At 40.9% G+C, this 16,523-nt stretch overlaps 2 protein-coding genes across 3 annotated transcripts in view; one reads left to right on the forward strand and one right to left on the reverse strand.

Moving 5' to 3' along the window:
* Positions 1-14,232, forward strand: part of LOC307034005 (kinesin heavy chain-like) — a 26,515-nt gene extending 12,283 nt beyond the window's left edge. Inside the window, exons 13-27 of one of the 2 annotated variants that reach the window (XM_079672675.1) lie at positions 167-348; positions 2,511-2,579; positions 2,676-2,882; positions 4,122-4,265; positions 6,219-6,416; positions 7,328-7,445; positions 7,698-7,768; positions 7,847-7,956; positions 8,133-8,234; positions 8,320-8,380; positions 10,290-10,361; positions 10,442-10,546; positions 12,150-12,366; positions 12,448-12,539; positions 12,990-14,232. In XM_079672675.1, coding sequence (XP_079528801.1) covers positions 167-348; positions 2,511-2,579; positions 2,676-2,882; positions 4,122-4,265; positions 6,219-6,416; positions 7,328-7,445; positions 7,698-7,768; positions 7,847-7,956; positions 8,133-8,234; positions 8,320-8,380; positions 10,290-10,361; positions 10,442-10,546; positions 12,150-12,366; positions 12,448-12,518 — 1,727 coding nt within the window. In that variant the 3' untranslated portion in view covers positions 12,519-12,539; positions 12,990-14,232. The remainder of the gene's footprint in view (positions 1-166; positions 349-2,510; positions 2,580-2,675; positions 2,883-4,121; positions 4,266-6,218; positions 6,417-7,327; positions 7,446-7,697; positions 7,769-7,846; positions 7,957-8,132; positions 8,235-8,319; positions 8,381-10,289; positions 10,362-10,441; positions 10,547-12,149; positions 12,367-12,447; positions 12,540-12,989) is intronic. The other variant, XM_079672676.1, reaches the window with a different exon arrangement.
* A 41-nt stretch (positions 14,233-14,273) lies between these two features.
* LOC307034004 (plakophilin-4-like) overlaps positions 14,274-16,523 on the reverse strand; it is a gene marked incomplete at its 5' end in the record, with an annotated part of 40,195 nt that continues 37,945 nt past the window's right edge. Inside the window, one exon of the mRNA XM_079672674.1 lies at positions 14,274-16,362. Coding sequence (XP_079528800.1) covers positions 16,102-16,362 — 261 coding nt within the window. The 3' untranslated portion in view covers positions 14,274-16,101. The remainder of the gene's footprint in view (positions 16,363-16,523) is intronic.

Here is a 16,523-nt window from a genome sequence, read left to right on the forward strand (position 1 = left end):
CTGGATTTAAAAGTATAAAAGTTGCGGCGGCGTTCTGAATCAGCTGCAGCTTTCTAATAGAGTTTTGAGTGCGACCTGTGAAGACACCATTACAGTAGTGGAGTCTACTGAGGATAAAAGCATGGACACGTTGAGAGATCCGGAGTCATTCTAATCTCTGTTACAGGCGAGAACGTTCCTGAGGAGGAGCAGCTGAGCGCTAAAGAGCAGAAGAGCGTGGAGCCGTGCGACAACACCCCCGTCATCGACAACCTGCCCCCCCCCGGAGGAGAGGTCTCCGTCTGCGGGGACGAGAGGAGCAAGTTCGAGGAGGACATCAGCAACCTCTACAAACAGCTGGACGACAAGGTGACAAGAGACAGATGTTCTGCCTCCCTTCTCACATTGTTTATTGCTCTATTTTGAAGTTATTGAAGCCCTCAGAGGGTTTGACTGCAAAACCAATATTTAGTGGTCATTTTTCTAAATGGATTGTAGAATTTAAAGTGAATATTCTCCTTTTTTAACTTCATCTAAAAACTTTATTGGCATTACACTGCGAAAATAATGACCTGGTTTATGCTGGTTTTAAGGGGTGGGGTAATTAATCGATACAGCATAGTATCGCGATACCTTGCGTGGCGATATTGTATCGATACAAGGATGCCAAGTATCGATATTTTATTATATCAACTTTTTTTTTAATATAAACTGTAGCATATCCCTCCGAAAGATGGTTGCATATAAAACAGGAAGTTACATTAAGACATGTAATAAAAACAATGCCATCTCCTTTTCAGGTTCAAATAACACACATTGGGTTATTTACATAAACTATTCATATTGCAAATACATTTAACCAGGAAGGGAAGACGGACCCATGTGATTTGCAATATCGCAATATATCGTATCGCGATACTTAGCATATCGTAGAATTGCAATACTATCGTATGGTGGCTTAAGTATCGCGATAGTATCGTATCGTGGGGAGCCTGGTGATTCCCACCCCTACTGGTTTTGCATAAATGTCACTTAACTACTGTATAAAGTCTTGAGTATCAATCCAAAAGGAAATCATAAATATGAGCTTTTTGTGTTTTGACAAGATCATACAGCGATTGTAAAGTGATGCTGCATATTGGGCTCGACATTAAGGACTGCCCGATGGCCCGGGGTCATCTAGTATTTAGCTCGGGCAATGAAGCCTCACCCGCTGGTTGCCCGATCGGGCAATCTATTATGCCAGTATCATGCAGCTCGTGGATCCAGTAATGAGTGACCCAACAGTAAAACTAAACATATCTATAACTAGTTTAGGTAGTTTGAGAGGTAATTAAAATAGCTACGTGTGATATTCTAACCTGAAGTGTGTGTTTTGTCCGCTCACCGCTGCATGTGATCATGCAGAGCTGCGTGTCGACTCGTCAGCAGCAGCAGCTGATCTCTCTCTCCCGTCAGATTAGACTTCACTCGCGTTTATGTCCATATCGATCAGATCCAGCTAGTTCTAGCTAATGATATGACTACCTGCTTATTAAAAGACACCTAAACAATAAGTGTCGCTATGCAACCGGGTGAGGCCACAAAGTATAGCGCAGCATTATGCATTTGTTTACATGCCCACCGGAACCCCGAGGCATTACCAACAGATCAACGCACAATCAACCCATACAGGACATCTCTTTCTCCACATTAAGCGTTAGACATTAGAATTGACTATTCTTGTCTGTCACATAAGTGGCGCAACTGAAGCGGTATTGCGCTAAAGGGAAATTATTTTGACCGAAGAGATTTAGATTTGCCGGCTAACGGGAACTCTGACGTCACTATGTTGTGTGCTTCACGGATGTGCTCGGCTCCTCTCGACTGCTGCTCGGGTCTGCTCGGTCAGCTTCCGGATGAGGAAGCATTCATTCGACCAACTTACAGTAGATAACATTACAAACATTTTTAACAGGGGCCATAATAGTTTAAATAATGTTTGTTTTGGCAGTTACAACTGAATGTAATGTTTCCTACTTTTTTACATTCGGGAAGGCATTTGCCTTCATCAGATGGAAAGTGTCTTGACCAACAACTTAAGTATTTCTTATAGCTATGCAGGGCATGCAAGTGAGCAAACAAGAGCAAACAAACAAGTGAAATTAAGAATAAAATTGAAATTGTACAATATAATATTGTGGTGGTTCATCTTATAATTCAGTCTAGAGAATGCACCAGACAGCATCTACAGTAAGACCTGGAACACTCTAAATGTTCTAGGGGGAGGCCCCCCAAACCCTTCGTGCCATTTCGTCCGCGCGCATTTTTCAGGGCAATCTCTATTGGGCTCAGGGCCATCTGTAAATTAGCTTAGCTGGCCCACAGGGCCATCTCCCAAAATCCTTAATGTCATGCACTGAATATAGGAATATACAGTCATTCTAAAAACATTAGACTTATTGGAATACTTAGAAGATTATCATAATACAGGCGTAGTGTTGTGATTATTCTGCAAGTACTAAATTCATTTACTCTCAATATTTCTATAGGATGATGAGATCAACCAACACAGTCAGCTGGGGGAGACGCTGAAGGAGCAGATGATTGACCAGGAAGAGGTGTGTCCCCTTTTGATTGAACTAAAGAACGTTTGTCTCTGTATCTGTTTATGTGTGAGTCTATGGGGATATAAACGTGGCCGTTTCTCTCCCCAGCTGCTGGCGTCCACGCGGCGCGACTACGAGAAGATCCAGGAGGAGCTGTGCCGGCTGCAGGCGGAGAACGAGCTGGCCAAGGAGGAGGTGAAGGAGGTGCTGCAGGCCCTGGAGGAGCTGGCCGTCAACTACGACCAGAAGAGCCAGGAGGTGGAGGAGCGCGACCACAGTAACATGCAGCTGATCGACGACCTGCAGCACAAGACGGTGAGGAGACGCACACGGACGATTTGAATGTTTTCACTGAACACTTCATCCTGAATGGCTGTAAAAAAGTCATGTGTAACTTATGGTTATGGTTTACACACCCTGCAGTCAACACGTGACAATTCACATGAATCCCCGTATGGTTGTATACAAATATCTTTTTTAAAATACAATTTTATGCGATATACCCTTAACTTGTTAGTCCTTAACCTATCACTGTGTATATCACCATTCAAACATGTTTAACAGTTTCAGTAACCCCAAACACAACTCAGTAAACACTAGTGTTGAGTCTATTTGATCATTTACAGTAAAAATATAACTGCATTTAATTATTATAGTGTTGAACGTTCAAAACAAAGCAAGTTACGCTATAAGTTGTAAAATGCTTAACAAGCACTGTAACTTTCATGATACGCATGAGGTACTTCCAGCTCATTTCACATCTTAAGAACTTTCCCAAGTGTTAGGGGAATATTTCCTAGGCCCACGCCTTTGACCCAGTTGGCCTGCAAAAAGGGGATTGGTTTGTCTCCCTGTTCCTGCCTGTTGGCGTCAGCTGATAGAGGTGCTATAGTGCTTTATGTTGTTATGCACAATGTAGATGATTCTCTCAGAACCAGCTAACTACATGTGTCTGAGTCCTGGTTCCATTGCTTCAGAAGTTTCCATCACACTAACCGGGTCCGTCTGTGCCGCGTTACGGCCGCGCCGCAGTTTTGTTCCGACCTCCTACAGCGTCATACCGGGCGCGTTTCAGAAGCGGAGCGTCTTGCCTGCCGGCTTGCAGTTTTTGTTGATTTGGGCATATTTCCTGGACAGGCTGCTTTTTACAGACAAAGTTAATAATAATTGTAATAGTAGTCCAGTTATAAACGACATGAATCAAAGATGTGTTGATGTATTTTAGTGGTAAAAAAATGCATTCATCATCATAATTATTCTATATATATAATTTACACAGTGCCTGTAAACCGGAGGAGAACGCTAGCCTCCTACTTGAAACACTACGGAGGGATAGGGTCTGTAAAATTAGTTTATTTTGGGGATTGACCGGAAGCTCTGACCGGTCCACTTCCTGCCCGGCGCTATGCAATGCCTCGCGTCGAAAACGCCGCCTATTTTTAGCGGAGCCCACCACCGAGGGGCTTCTGGGACGCTTCTGAGCCGTAACGTGGCACAGACAGATCCGGTGGAATCTAGGGGTAAGCTCAACTGACCACTTGTGTGTGTGTGCAGGTGCTGCTGTCGGCCGTGCAGAGGGAGCTGGGTCAGCTGCAGGAGCTGAACGGGCTGCAGAGGAAGAGAGCCGCCGAGGTGCTCAACCTGCTGCTGAGAGACCTGAGCGACATCGGAGCCATCATCGGGACCAGCGACGCCAAGGTGAGGTGACACACACACACACACACACACACACACACACACACACACACACACACACACACACACACACACACACACACACACACACACACACACACACACGTCACACACACACACACACACACACACACACACACACACACACACACACACACACACACACACACACACACACACACACAAATGATTTCTTCTTTTTAAACCTTGTTAAATCGGACTACCCTTCAGTTACCGCAGTGTGCGAAAAAGCACACGTCCCACCGTCCGGGACGTGTTATTTACAATAACGGACAAGTAGATCTTGTAATTGACTTGTCCGGTGGACAAGTGACGTTTTTCGCCCTCATTTATTGACAAATTATTGACAAATTAAGTTTACAAAAGGCAGAACTCATTCGCAAATTGTCCGTGTCCGACATTGTTCGTTTAGAAATGTTAGTTTCGGTTCTGCTTGTCAATTCCTAAGGAAATGCATCTCGCCGCTTTCTGTACTGAGACAGGGGCATGGCGTGGCGGGACGTGTAGCACAGTGGCAGGGTTGGGAAGCAAAACTCGGTTCCGAGTAGGAACAAATAACAATTGTCAGGTCCCGGGATTAATAAGAGTTGTGAGGACAGGACGCGAGGCCGAACCCCGCGGACCGCAGCTCTCTCTCTCTCTCTATGCTCCGGATCAGCTGATCGCTGCAGCTCAGCGTCTCTCTCTCTCTCTCTCTCTCTCTCTTTCTACACACAGCGGATCCGCTGCCCGTTTAACAGCCTCATCTTTGTCAAACTTTCTTATGTTCTTTCTTTAACACGTAATGAAGATTATTAAGCGTTTTAGCTCCTGTGTTGTTACTATTGACCGCCATTTCCTTTATGAAGTGAAACAGCCTCCCTGTCTGTGTCCTCGCGTTTTCCTCACATCCCCGGACCCCCAGACTCGGAGGAGCACAGGGATGTCAGTATTGTTTATGAAGCAGGGTATAGAAAGTACATTATTGAAATGAACATACTATTTATTTACTTTTACAAACAGTGTACAAACATGTGTATTGCAGGACATGTGTAAGCGTGCAAGCTTCTTTAAGTTGTAGAAAAGCGTACGCCTATAGGCTATGAAAATAATGTATTATTATTATTAGGCCTATAGTGTTGGACATGTGTGGTTGGACTCTGTCTCACAGGCAGGTTGCAGCATGTGTGTTGCCATATTTTCCATTCTGGACAAGTGAAAAATGTATTCGGACAAGTAAATTGCCAAACTCACTTGTCCATGGACAAGTACTCTCTAAAAACTTTTTCTCACACTGTACCGGCCTCATTAACACAGACATTAATGCACATCATGTGAACATGTTTGCTTTTTTTAAATACTCAATATAAATATTTATTTAATTGTTATATTTTTGACATATTTTATGTTCATATTCCTGATGTTGTTTATGTTCTAACCATCACACACCAAAGCAAATGCCTTGTATGTGTAAACGTACCTGGCTATAAACTGGATTCTGATTCTTCTATGACAGGGGTGTCAAACTCAATTTCATCGCGGGCCACATTATGGTTGCAACTTTAAGACTATATAAAAATATATAAATATACAATATATATAAAATAATGTATTATATTACATTATTGCCTCTGCATTGGATTATTATCGGTTTTGGGTCCTAACTTCATAAATAACTATGTGTGAAAGCAGAAGTCTCTTCAGCGTGCATGTCACAAAACAAGATGCATTTTGGGACATGTAGTCTCTGGGGAACGTGCTTCCGTAAAGCGGCATGTTACCGTATGTGGCCTTGAGTTTGACACCCCTGTTCTATGAAGTCTGTCTAATTCTTTAGGTAAATGTGTTAATTGTACGTGTGTCGGTTACGAATCTGAAACTATCCGGCCCAGTTGAAGGTTTATTTATCCATCCCATCATGTCTCACCCCCCCTCCTCCTCCTCCTCGCCCCCCAGCTGTCGGAGGCGAAGGGGAACGGCTCGGTGGTGGAGGAAGAGTTCACGGTGGCCCGCCTCTTCATCAGCAAGATGAAGTCGGAGGTGAAGTCTCTGGTGAACCGCAGCAAGCAGCTGGAGAGCGCGCAGGCCGACGCTCACCGCAAGATCCAGGCCAACGAGAAGGAGCTGGCTTCCTGTCAGCTGCTCATCTCCCAGGTAACAAGCAACTAGGTAGCAGTGGTTGTCTCATGGGTGGTGTTGCGCAGGGATCTGATCCGTGGTTGAGTGATCTCTGGAAGGCTTGAATTTTACATTTAAGCCTCGCTGTTGCCCTTATTGTCCCAAAGCGGCAGGGAAGTAACATTCTATATATTGCCTTTCTATTAACTCCTTACATAACCCTGTCAATCAACCAACCAAGAGGCCTTTCCTGTTTTGAATGCACTTTTACATCATAAGTAAAGATAGTTTTTCTTTTTCCCAAACTTCTTTTTACTTTTGGATTTGATAAACGTTTAAATCTGGAGTTAAAAAAAAATACACTTCTTTCATATTTTTCCATATGAAATATAAAACAAGTCATTTTTAGAGTCATAAATCTTATATTTAAGATGTCCCAAAATGACAGTAAAATTAATATTTTAAAATGTTTTGTGGTTCCAACTTTTAAACTATTTTAATTGTATTCATATGTAATTGTATTATTCTTGTTTTTCTTTTTGCACAATGTCTTAATTAAACGCAAATAAACTTGCCTTGTCGGTCAAACTTTGACAAGAGGCCATTTTAGTTTGTAGTACACTTTTAATTCAAACTAAAGATGCGTGGTGCATACTTTATATGCAATTTTCTAAAATATGTTTTATATTCTGTCCGTGGAAACTCTGGGATCTTGACACTAAAACCTTTTCTTTTCTTTTTTTGCCTGTGAAAACATAAAATAATATATTCCGTACGTTTTTGAGCTCACTACTAAATCTCTAGTACTTGAACAAGGTGCTGTTATTTTAGAAATGGCTGCTCTCCTCTATCACTTTTCTCCATTTCTGTTACAGTTCCTGAAAGTCACTGTGGATAAATACTGACCCTTTCTCGTGCTCTGTCTCTGCTCCCCTCTGTGTGAGCAGCACCAAGCCAAGATCAAGTCTCTGACGGACTACATGCAGAACATGGAGCAGAAGAAGAGGCAGCTGGAGGAGAGTCAGGACGCTCTGAGCGAGGAGCTGGCCAAGCTGCAGACCCAGGGTCAGCTCACATGCACTTTACCAACCAGCACACCCTCCTATTCATGCACTTTACCAACCAGCACACCCTCCTATTCATGCACTTTGAATCACCCAGTTAATGACCTGCAGATTGATTTATGTATAGGGTTAAGGAGATGAGTCTTACCTTGAGTGCTTGGAATGTCTCTGTACTCTGTGTAGTGACAATAAAGGAATCTAATCTAATATGTACACATCACATGTTGACTAATATTGAATTGTTGGCCCTCAGAGAGAAGACACTCGGGGGAGGAGAAGGAGAAGGAGGACATCGGCAGGCCTGATGGAGACGAGGACATCAAGGTGACCTGGAAGCACATCTGGAAACTAAAAGCAGTCAGATGTTGTTCTATTGGATGAATGTCTCATGTGTGTCTGCAGAAAACACTGGAGGAGCAGCTGGAGCACCACAGGGAGGCTCATCAGAAGCAGCTGGGCCGCCTGAGGGGCGAGATCGACGACAAGCAGAGGATGATGGACGAGCTCGCAGAGTACGGAGACATCACACATCCTCATTTATGTCCTTTTATTTTAGACACTGACCCCTTTTTTTTTTAGATGATTTCCCCATGCTTTTCTCCGCTTCATTTCCTGTTATCGCTATGCTTTTAAATGTCTGAAGATAATAATACTCCAGGGTAAAGTTACGATTTATTTCCCTTCTCAGTCTGAACGAGGGTCTGCTATTGGAGCAGGGGAGGCTGATGTCAGACTTTGACAAAGTGAAGGCCGAAGAGCAGGAGAAGGATGAGAAGCTGCAGAAACTCATGTAGGCTTCTCACTGCACTTCAAACGACTGATATCAAACTTTATTCTTCTTCAAATCTTAATGTAAATGTCTCTGTTTTCTGCAGTGCGATAAATGAGGAGAGGGAGCAGGCCAGAGAGGACCTGAGGGGCCTGGAGGAGACGGTGGTGAGGCATTTTTTTTTATACACTACGATTTGTATTATTATTAGTCAATTTATTGAACATGTGAAAAAAATGTTTTAATAGTAATTATAACAAAGAGATGTAAAACCAAACAACAACAAAAAACGCTCAAGGTACAACATTTTTTAAATAAATACATTCTCAAATAGTCTCTGTCATGTTCAACAGGGGCAAGAAGAAGCTTAAAAAAACGTTTCTGGTCCTACCCCATCTAGTGTACATTTTTCTTGAAGATAAAAGATTAGGTCATCAAAAAAAAAAAACTTTTACAATGACAAGGAATAACAAGTTTATTATAGTGCAGCCCACAGGCCAATGGTGAACCTTTTTATACAGTAATTTAATTACAAATATATTATATATATTATGTCATAGTCCCAAAAAGTTATAATGGCCCTGTAAATAAAGTCACAAAAAGGCATATCGCATTAAAAAAAAGAAGGGTTTTGACTACTTCCTAATGAGCATAAAACAGTTTTGTATCTCTCTCAACTATTTGATCTGCAACACTTGGGAGTATATTCAAAGTCTTAAAAACACCTTTTAAACACCAGCTAAAGACACATCTTTTTAGGTTAGCTTTTTATTAGCAACCCCCCACTTTAAATGTTCTTTTATGGCGCGTTTCCACTGTAGCGCAGAGCTCGCTTTAAGCGTTCCTAGCGGTTCCGAGCCGTGCAGGGCCCGTTTTTGGTTGCGTTTCCACGTGGCCTAGTACCGGCTAGCGGGACAATTTTTCTGGCCGCATGAAATCGTGGTCCTAGGGCCAGGAACATCCAGACTGAGTCGGGCTGAGTATGCTAAACTAGAGAGAGAATCGCTGGCAAGGGGGCTACAACTACAACAAGATGAACATATTTGACCGTGATTTAATTGTAATACACTTTTCAAAATGATGCCAAGGTAACAACATACTGATACCGGTTAGTAAAAACGATGAATTAATGCTTTGACAAGTCTGCAGACAGACGGCAGGAGAAAAACCTTTTTAAAATGCGTGTTTTCTGAATGGAGATTTGGCTAAGCTAACACTGTATATGCTACGACCGTCCACACTCACAACAACGGCCTATACAGACATAAATAAACCAGCTACTGTATTCTCCATGACACAGACAGTCTGTGGTTTGTACTTGTTTAACTGTTGTCTAGTTTCTGAACAGATATGAGGAGCTGTGAGCTCTGAGGGCTAACAGCTAACGGCTGATGTTGGTTTTGTGTTTCGCATTGAAGATGACGTCACGGCTCCGCCTACACTGCGTTACTATAGTTACTGCCCCAGTTCCTAAACTGTAATGGAAATGCGCCATAAAGTGAGCCTGGCCTACCAAGGCCTAGCCATATCGAGCGAGGCTGTGTAGTGGAAATGCGCCATTAGTCTTTATTATTTACCTACCTTTATATTGTTTTATTTATTTTATAGGACTTATTTTATTAATCTAACATGCTTCAATTGGTCTTTTTTATTTCTTAATCGTTTAACCTTTATGGCATTTGTATTACTATTATCTTGTTATTTGTATTTCTGTTGTAGCGATATGTTCACTTGGGTTTTACATTTTATAATGTTGCATCGATTCAGTTATCTGTCAGAGAGAAACCATTATTTATTTTATTTGTATTATCATACATTTGACCTCCTTGTGTCTTTTAACCTAATAACATGTTATATTTTGCTGCATAAAGTTCTTAACAAATAATCTGAGGGGAATTTCTTGTTGTTTATTTTTAACTTGTGATGTGTCATTTTGTAAAGCACTTTGAGCTGCATGTGTTGTATCAAAAGTGCTATATAAATAAAGCTTTATTGTTAAAAAGGTAGAATTCACCACTCTGTATTGATGTGTCTAGTTCCATCCATTTGAGTAATTGTCGTTCTGCTCTCTCTCAGGCCAAAGAGCTTCAGTCTCTCCACAACCTGCGAAAACTCTTCGTTCAGGACCTCACCACGCGGGTTAAGAAGGTACGTCCCCTTCCTCAGGTTCAGTGTCTTTTCTCTGACACTTTTTTACATCTAACCTGAGTGCTGTTTTTATTTCTCAGAGCGCAGAGTTGGACTGTGAGGAGGGGCTTGGAAATGTGGCCCAGAAACAGAAAATCTCCTTCCTGGAGAACAACCTGGAGCAGCTCACCAAGGTCCACAAGCAGGTAAACTGTACAAGAAAGGAGAATAATAGAACATGTTTTAATACGAAATGAAAAGGCAAGTGTGCTGGTGTTATTGTTTATTTTGCAGAAATTGAATATAAAGTCATATATAAAGTATTCTTATCTGTCACCAAAAGGCTAAATGGTGCTAAATTCTGCTCACTTTCCCTGTAATTAGAAGTAGCAATACAATTAAAATACTTCATTACAATTACAAGTCTGACATAGGATCCTACTAAAATAAATACACAAGGCAAAATGTACTATCAGTTTAAAAAGCAGAAAAGGTGATTTTATTCAATTGGTGCAAAGTTACACATGATAACTGTACAAATGTATAAAGAAGTGAAGTATTTTATTATTATTATTTTATTTATTTACAATAAAGTGAATACAATAAAACATTTAGGAGTTCAGAAGCGGTGTTCAGATTGTACTTTTGCAGACTTATTTTGGTTGTGCGTACCTTGCAAAGTGCTTTTAAGTGTCAATAAAAATAACAACATTTCGCTCTGAAATGTACAACTAGAAATGATATTGATAGATGCTTTATTTATCCCAAAATGGGAAATGATGTTGTCACAGCAGCAGTGTTGTCAAGCATTTACACCAGTTAAAAATATAAAAAAACATTCAATAAGATACGATATAATGAAAACTAATTATTTACAACATCAAAGGACTTACTATATGACTGGAGTATCTAAATATAACGGAAATAAATGGAGTACTCTACAGCAGTGGTTCTCAACTGGTGGGTCGCGGACCCGTTTCGAGTGGGTCGCGGATGTGTGAGTGAAGAAAAAAAAAGTTGGAAAAAAAAAGTTGGAATTTTTTTTTTTTTGGGGGGGGAAAGTCAAACTTTTATTTTGAAGGCCTGATTTTCTAACGCTGTGCATGCAGTCGGCGTTGGACTGGAAGTACCGGAGACCATAAACGCCTTTGAAAACTTCTGTCACGTAGTGATCATCTTCTCAATGAAATATCTTTGCTGACGTTTTTTCGAGTCTTCTGACCAATCAGAATCAAGATTGTTGCCGGAAGTCCCCACGGAGAATAACTTTGCGGTAGAACTCTTCTTTATACATCCATGGGTACAACTTCAGATAGAAATGAACACTTAATGATATATGACCCCCGGTTTGATGATTGACAGGTCACAGAACAATGGGAGCTATCTATCCTTACCCACAATTTAAAGTAGGTCAAACAGACTATCTCCTCTTTGCTCTTCTCTCTCTCGTTCCCCAGACCCCCCTGCTGGGGTTGGGTTTTCAGCATGTGTGCCTTTTTATATAGTTCAGCTTTGATTTCATCATCTCATTAAACCTTTTTTAAAAGCATTCTTTAGTTCTGTGAAGGGGTATAAGGGATATATGCACTGTACTTCACTTGTATTAATATTGTATGCTGAAAAGCGTATATATTACAGCACGTTTTTTGTTGAATAGATTTGAGTGCTTCAAAATGTTGGGTCGCGATGTATTGACCAGTTGAGGACCACTGCTCTACAGTAAACAATCTCACTAGGCTACAGCAGTAATACAAAATGGAAAGTACCTCAAAATGGTGCTGCAGAACTTGATTGTGTTCTTCCCCTCAGCTGGTCCGAGACAACGCAGACCTGCGCTGCGAGCTGCCCAAACTGGAGAAGCGTCTGCGGGCCACGGCGGAGCGCGTCAAAGCTCTGGAGAACGCCCTGAAGGACGCCAAGGAGAGCTCCATGAGGGACCGCAAGCGCTACCAGCAGGAGGTGGACCGCATCAAGGAGGCGGTGCGCGCCAAGAACATGGCGAGGAGGGGCTTCTCCGCCCAGATCGGTGAGCGGAGGCACACCCACCACTTTGATAGAGGAGAACATGTGAGATACATGTCACTGAATGTCTCTCTCTGTCCCTCAGCTAAGCCCATCAGACCAGGCCATCACCCTCTGTCCTCCCCCATCAGCAGCTCCATCAGAGTCAACCACTGAAGCCAACAGCAACCCAACACTGTGAGTTCTCATTCTGGAACTCGCAGGAAACTTTTTGTTGACTTTTTTGAAATGTAATTGAATGTGTTAAAGGTGTCCTATCATGCAAAATGCACTTTTTGATGTCTTTTATACATAAATGTGTGTCCCCGGTGTGTCAGGGAACTCACAAAAACATTTGTAAATAATACAATTCTAATCTATTTTATTGTCCTCCAGTTGGACATGGAAATACAAATATCAATCAGGCTTAAATCAAAGTGATGTTCTCTGTTTTACATCTGTTTTTAATTGGATATCAGGATTGTTTCTCAATCTTATTTCTTTTCAAATTCTCTGTAGAGTTAACATGTTTTTTTACGCATACATTTGGTATACAAATACATTTCTCTTTGCTTTTATGGATATAAAGATGTATTCAAAAGACAGGTATAAAAAAAAATGTACTTATAATTCTTGTGCTTCCTGCAGACAGACCCCTAATGACTGAAGCATGCCCACCACCTCATCTGGAAACAAGCCCCGCCCCTCCTGCTGGAGCACCAGTGGGAGGCCATCACCGCATCCTTCCTGTATATACTGATATTTGACGTCAACATGTTTCATCTGCTGAATGTAGGTACCAGAGGAACAGTCCTGCTTTATCTTTTAGGATCAATCAAAAGCAATTGTCTCCTCATCACAGATTTGTATCATAATTGTGCATTTTGTTGCTTAATCACAACTATTTAAACGAGGCCCTTTGTGGAGGATTGAGAAGTGTAGCAGGTTGCAATATTTTCCTTATGATTGTGAGTTTGTACAGCTTTCCAAAGCTTAAAGAGCCAGGCGGAACAGGAAGATATTTAGGCTTTTAAATGAATCTTTAGCCAGCATTTATTCATTTGAGGAATAGTTTGACATTTTTGAGTTCAATCAATATTAGGCACTCTTTTCATTATAGCAAATACAAACATCTCCCAAAAGGTCAAACTGTTCCTTTAAGAATAACATGTCTTTGTTGAGCAGTCGATGCCATTGAAGGTGACAGCTAAAGCTATATAAAGAAATTGATTACAGCCACTTTGTACAGGCAAAATCACAGCTCGTTAAAGTGTGTGTTCAAATATTTCCCCCCTCCAAAAGTTGTATTTATAAACTAACACTTACTAGCTATACTAATACCTTGTGTTTTGGTGCATTTTTGACATTTCCAAAGTTACTTTTACTACTTCTGTCCCCCGCTGAGAATGAAGTGAGAAAGTTATAGTGATTCTGTCAGGGACACTTTATTTACAATTTTTTTTTTTTTTGACAAAGCGTCTTGTAAGCTCCTGATCAGACAATCAGAGATCTTAGTACGCAGAGTTAATGACAGATTGATGAATATCCCTTAAAAAAGGCCAATAGGAAGTAGACATTTGAAACTAATTTAATCCCAACACCCGCACTCTGTAACGTTACGTGACCTCGTTATGTAACGCCGTTTTCGTTAGGTAACGTTTTAAATATTTTCACATGTATCTCGGCTTATTTGTTGTTTAAAGTGAGCTGGAGAATAACTGAATGTAACTGCATGGATTAGAGCTTGTGTTAGGCATGCTCAGGGAGGACCAACTGGACATTTGTATGCAGCGTGCATTGAACTCATCACGATGACATTTTGTTTGTTTGACTGTGGCATCTTATCTAATGATGCAATTCAATAAAGATATATATATCTATTTAACTTTTACCATTGTTTTTTTTGTCCAAATAAAATGACAGACTTTGAAATAACCTTGTCATGATATAATCTTTATTCCCATATATTTCCTCTGTAACATTGCACATTATCATCAGTTTAGACAGAACAGACAGATGGGGTATTTTGGTCAGATCACAATCAAATGAATAGAAAGAATCAATAAATAATAGAAAAATCTTCTCCACACAATCACATATAAATTTCTACATATTGAGTACAACAATGTAACAGGACAGTTAAACCATTGTTTCTGTACAAATAGATTTTCACATATTTCACATACTTTATGAGATTACTGCACCAACATACAGAAAGCACGAGGTTACAGACGTGACCCCGGTTCTCTGAGTCTTTAAAGGTTCCCAACAGTGACCATGATTATTAATGTTATGAAGCCAACAAACTGCACATTTTTTACCGCAGAGAAAAATGAAATCAGTTGACTTTAACAAACACTCTGGTAAACAACAAAGTGAGGGCTGGGTTTTTCTCGAATAGCACCTTTTGACTGATAATGCAGATAAACGTTAACTATTCCTTTAATTGTTTTAACTTCTTTCTGCACATTTACAGCCAATGTAACAAGTGTTTTGAGATCGTACCATCATAGTTTATTGCACTTAATGTAGTATGGATAAAAACGTAATGACAAGTTCACGAAAAATATTAAATTACAGAGCTCTAGCTATAACTACACTTTTTGATGACACGTCAAAACGACAGTGAATCAACTGGACAGAGACAACGAGACTTAAATAGCGTAAAGCAAGCTATTTTTGCACCAACTGTTTTTTTTATTTACATTTGCACCAGCAAATAAAGATATAAAAAAAATATTAGCTTGACCAGGAGCTACACAAAAAGATAGCTTTATTTGAATATTAGCAAAAATGTTTAATTGAATTTAATACTGGATATTACGGCAGAAATCAGCACGAATATCCAATATTAAATTCAGTATAATCAAATAAAGCTATCTTTTGTTGTACTGTTACTATTTTTTTTTAAGGTGCACTTGTAAATAGAAAACAGTCGGTTCAAAGGGAAGTGCAAAAACAGCTTGAAGGAAATGGCTTTACACTTAGTTACATTACGCTATTTAAGTCTCCTTGGCTCCGTCCAGTAGATTCAGTGCAGTTTTGACTTGTCATCAAAAGGTCTGTAGTTATAACTATAGGATTAACATTTTTCTCATTACATTTCATTAGAGGTTGGGTAGGTAAGTTTGAGAAACCGGATCGAGATACACTTTTTGTTATAATCCATGGAATGCTCTTAACATCCCGATAGCAATGAATATCTGAAGTGCTTTGACAAAAAACCTATAAAAAAATGTCATCTGTGGAAGCCGTGGCGCTGTAAAAATCACGACCAATCATCTGAGCCGGCCCGGCTAAAGTAACTGGATGGCCTACCTGCCTGTCAGCCTTCCATCTGTGCACAAACTTATCTCGTGCCCTCATTGGTCATGTGTGTGTTCGTGTGTGTTGGAGGAGGGGCTCTGTAAGGAAGTGGCAGATTTGATCCAGCTGTGTATTTTCAAATTCTAGCGCACTCGAGCTGGTTTCTCCAAAATTACTTACCCCACCTTTAAGCTTTCATCTATAGGGACTAAATGAAGTGCAATAAACTGATACGATCTCAAAACACTTGTTACATCGGCTTTAAATGTAAAGAAAGAACAATTAAAAGGAATAGCCCATGTTCATCTGCATTATTGTGCACATGGTGTAACTGTAGCAAACCGAGCCCTGTTGTTGAGCACAGGTCAACACAGATTCACATGCATCCTCCACTTTGCACTCCCCACACAAAAACAATCACAGAAACAGAATCTCCTCGTACTCTGGGTCCTTTCTACACCCAGGAGTCGGGGGAGCCGGTGAACTTGTTGGCCCGGTTGGAAGGCCTCCGCGTGGTGGAGTAGAAGTCCACGTAGTTGGTGTTGGCTTTGAACTGGAGCGCCTGGCTAGCGTAGCCGTCGGGGGGGGTGGGGGTCAGGGGCCCCGGCTCCTCCTCGTCGTACGGCTCCTCTCCGTAGTCTTGAGGGGACGACAGGTACATTCTGTAGCTGTTGTAGTTCTTCCTGTCGGGCTCGTCGTAAAATGGCTCTGTGTGCTGCGAGAGGGAGAGAGAGAGGGTATCACTTGTAAAGTCACACCAACATTAATAAAGGCAAAGTAAATGTGTCAATCAAATGAACGTATCACATTCAGAAGGTGTTTCTAACAAGGTTCAAGAAATCACTTTTAATTAAATAATTGTATTGCAGTTATTGG

This window comes from Notothenia rossii, assembly GCF_949606895.1.
Source record: "Notothenia rossii genome assembly, chromosome: 3".
Classification (NCBI taxonomy): domain Eukaryota; kingdom Metazoa; phylum Chordata; class Actinopteri; order Perciformes; family Nototheniidae; genus Notothenia; species Notothenia rossii.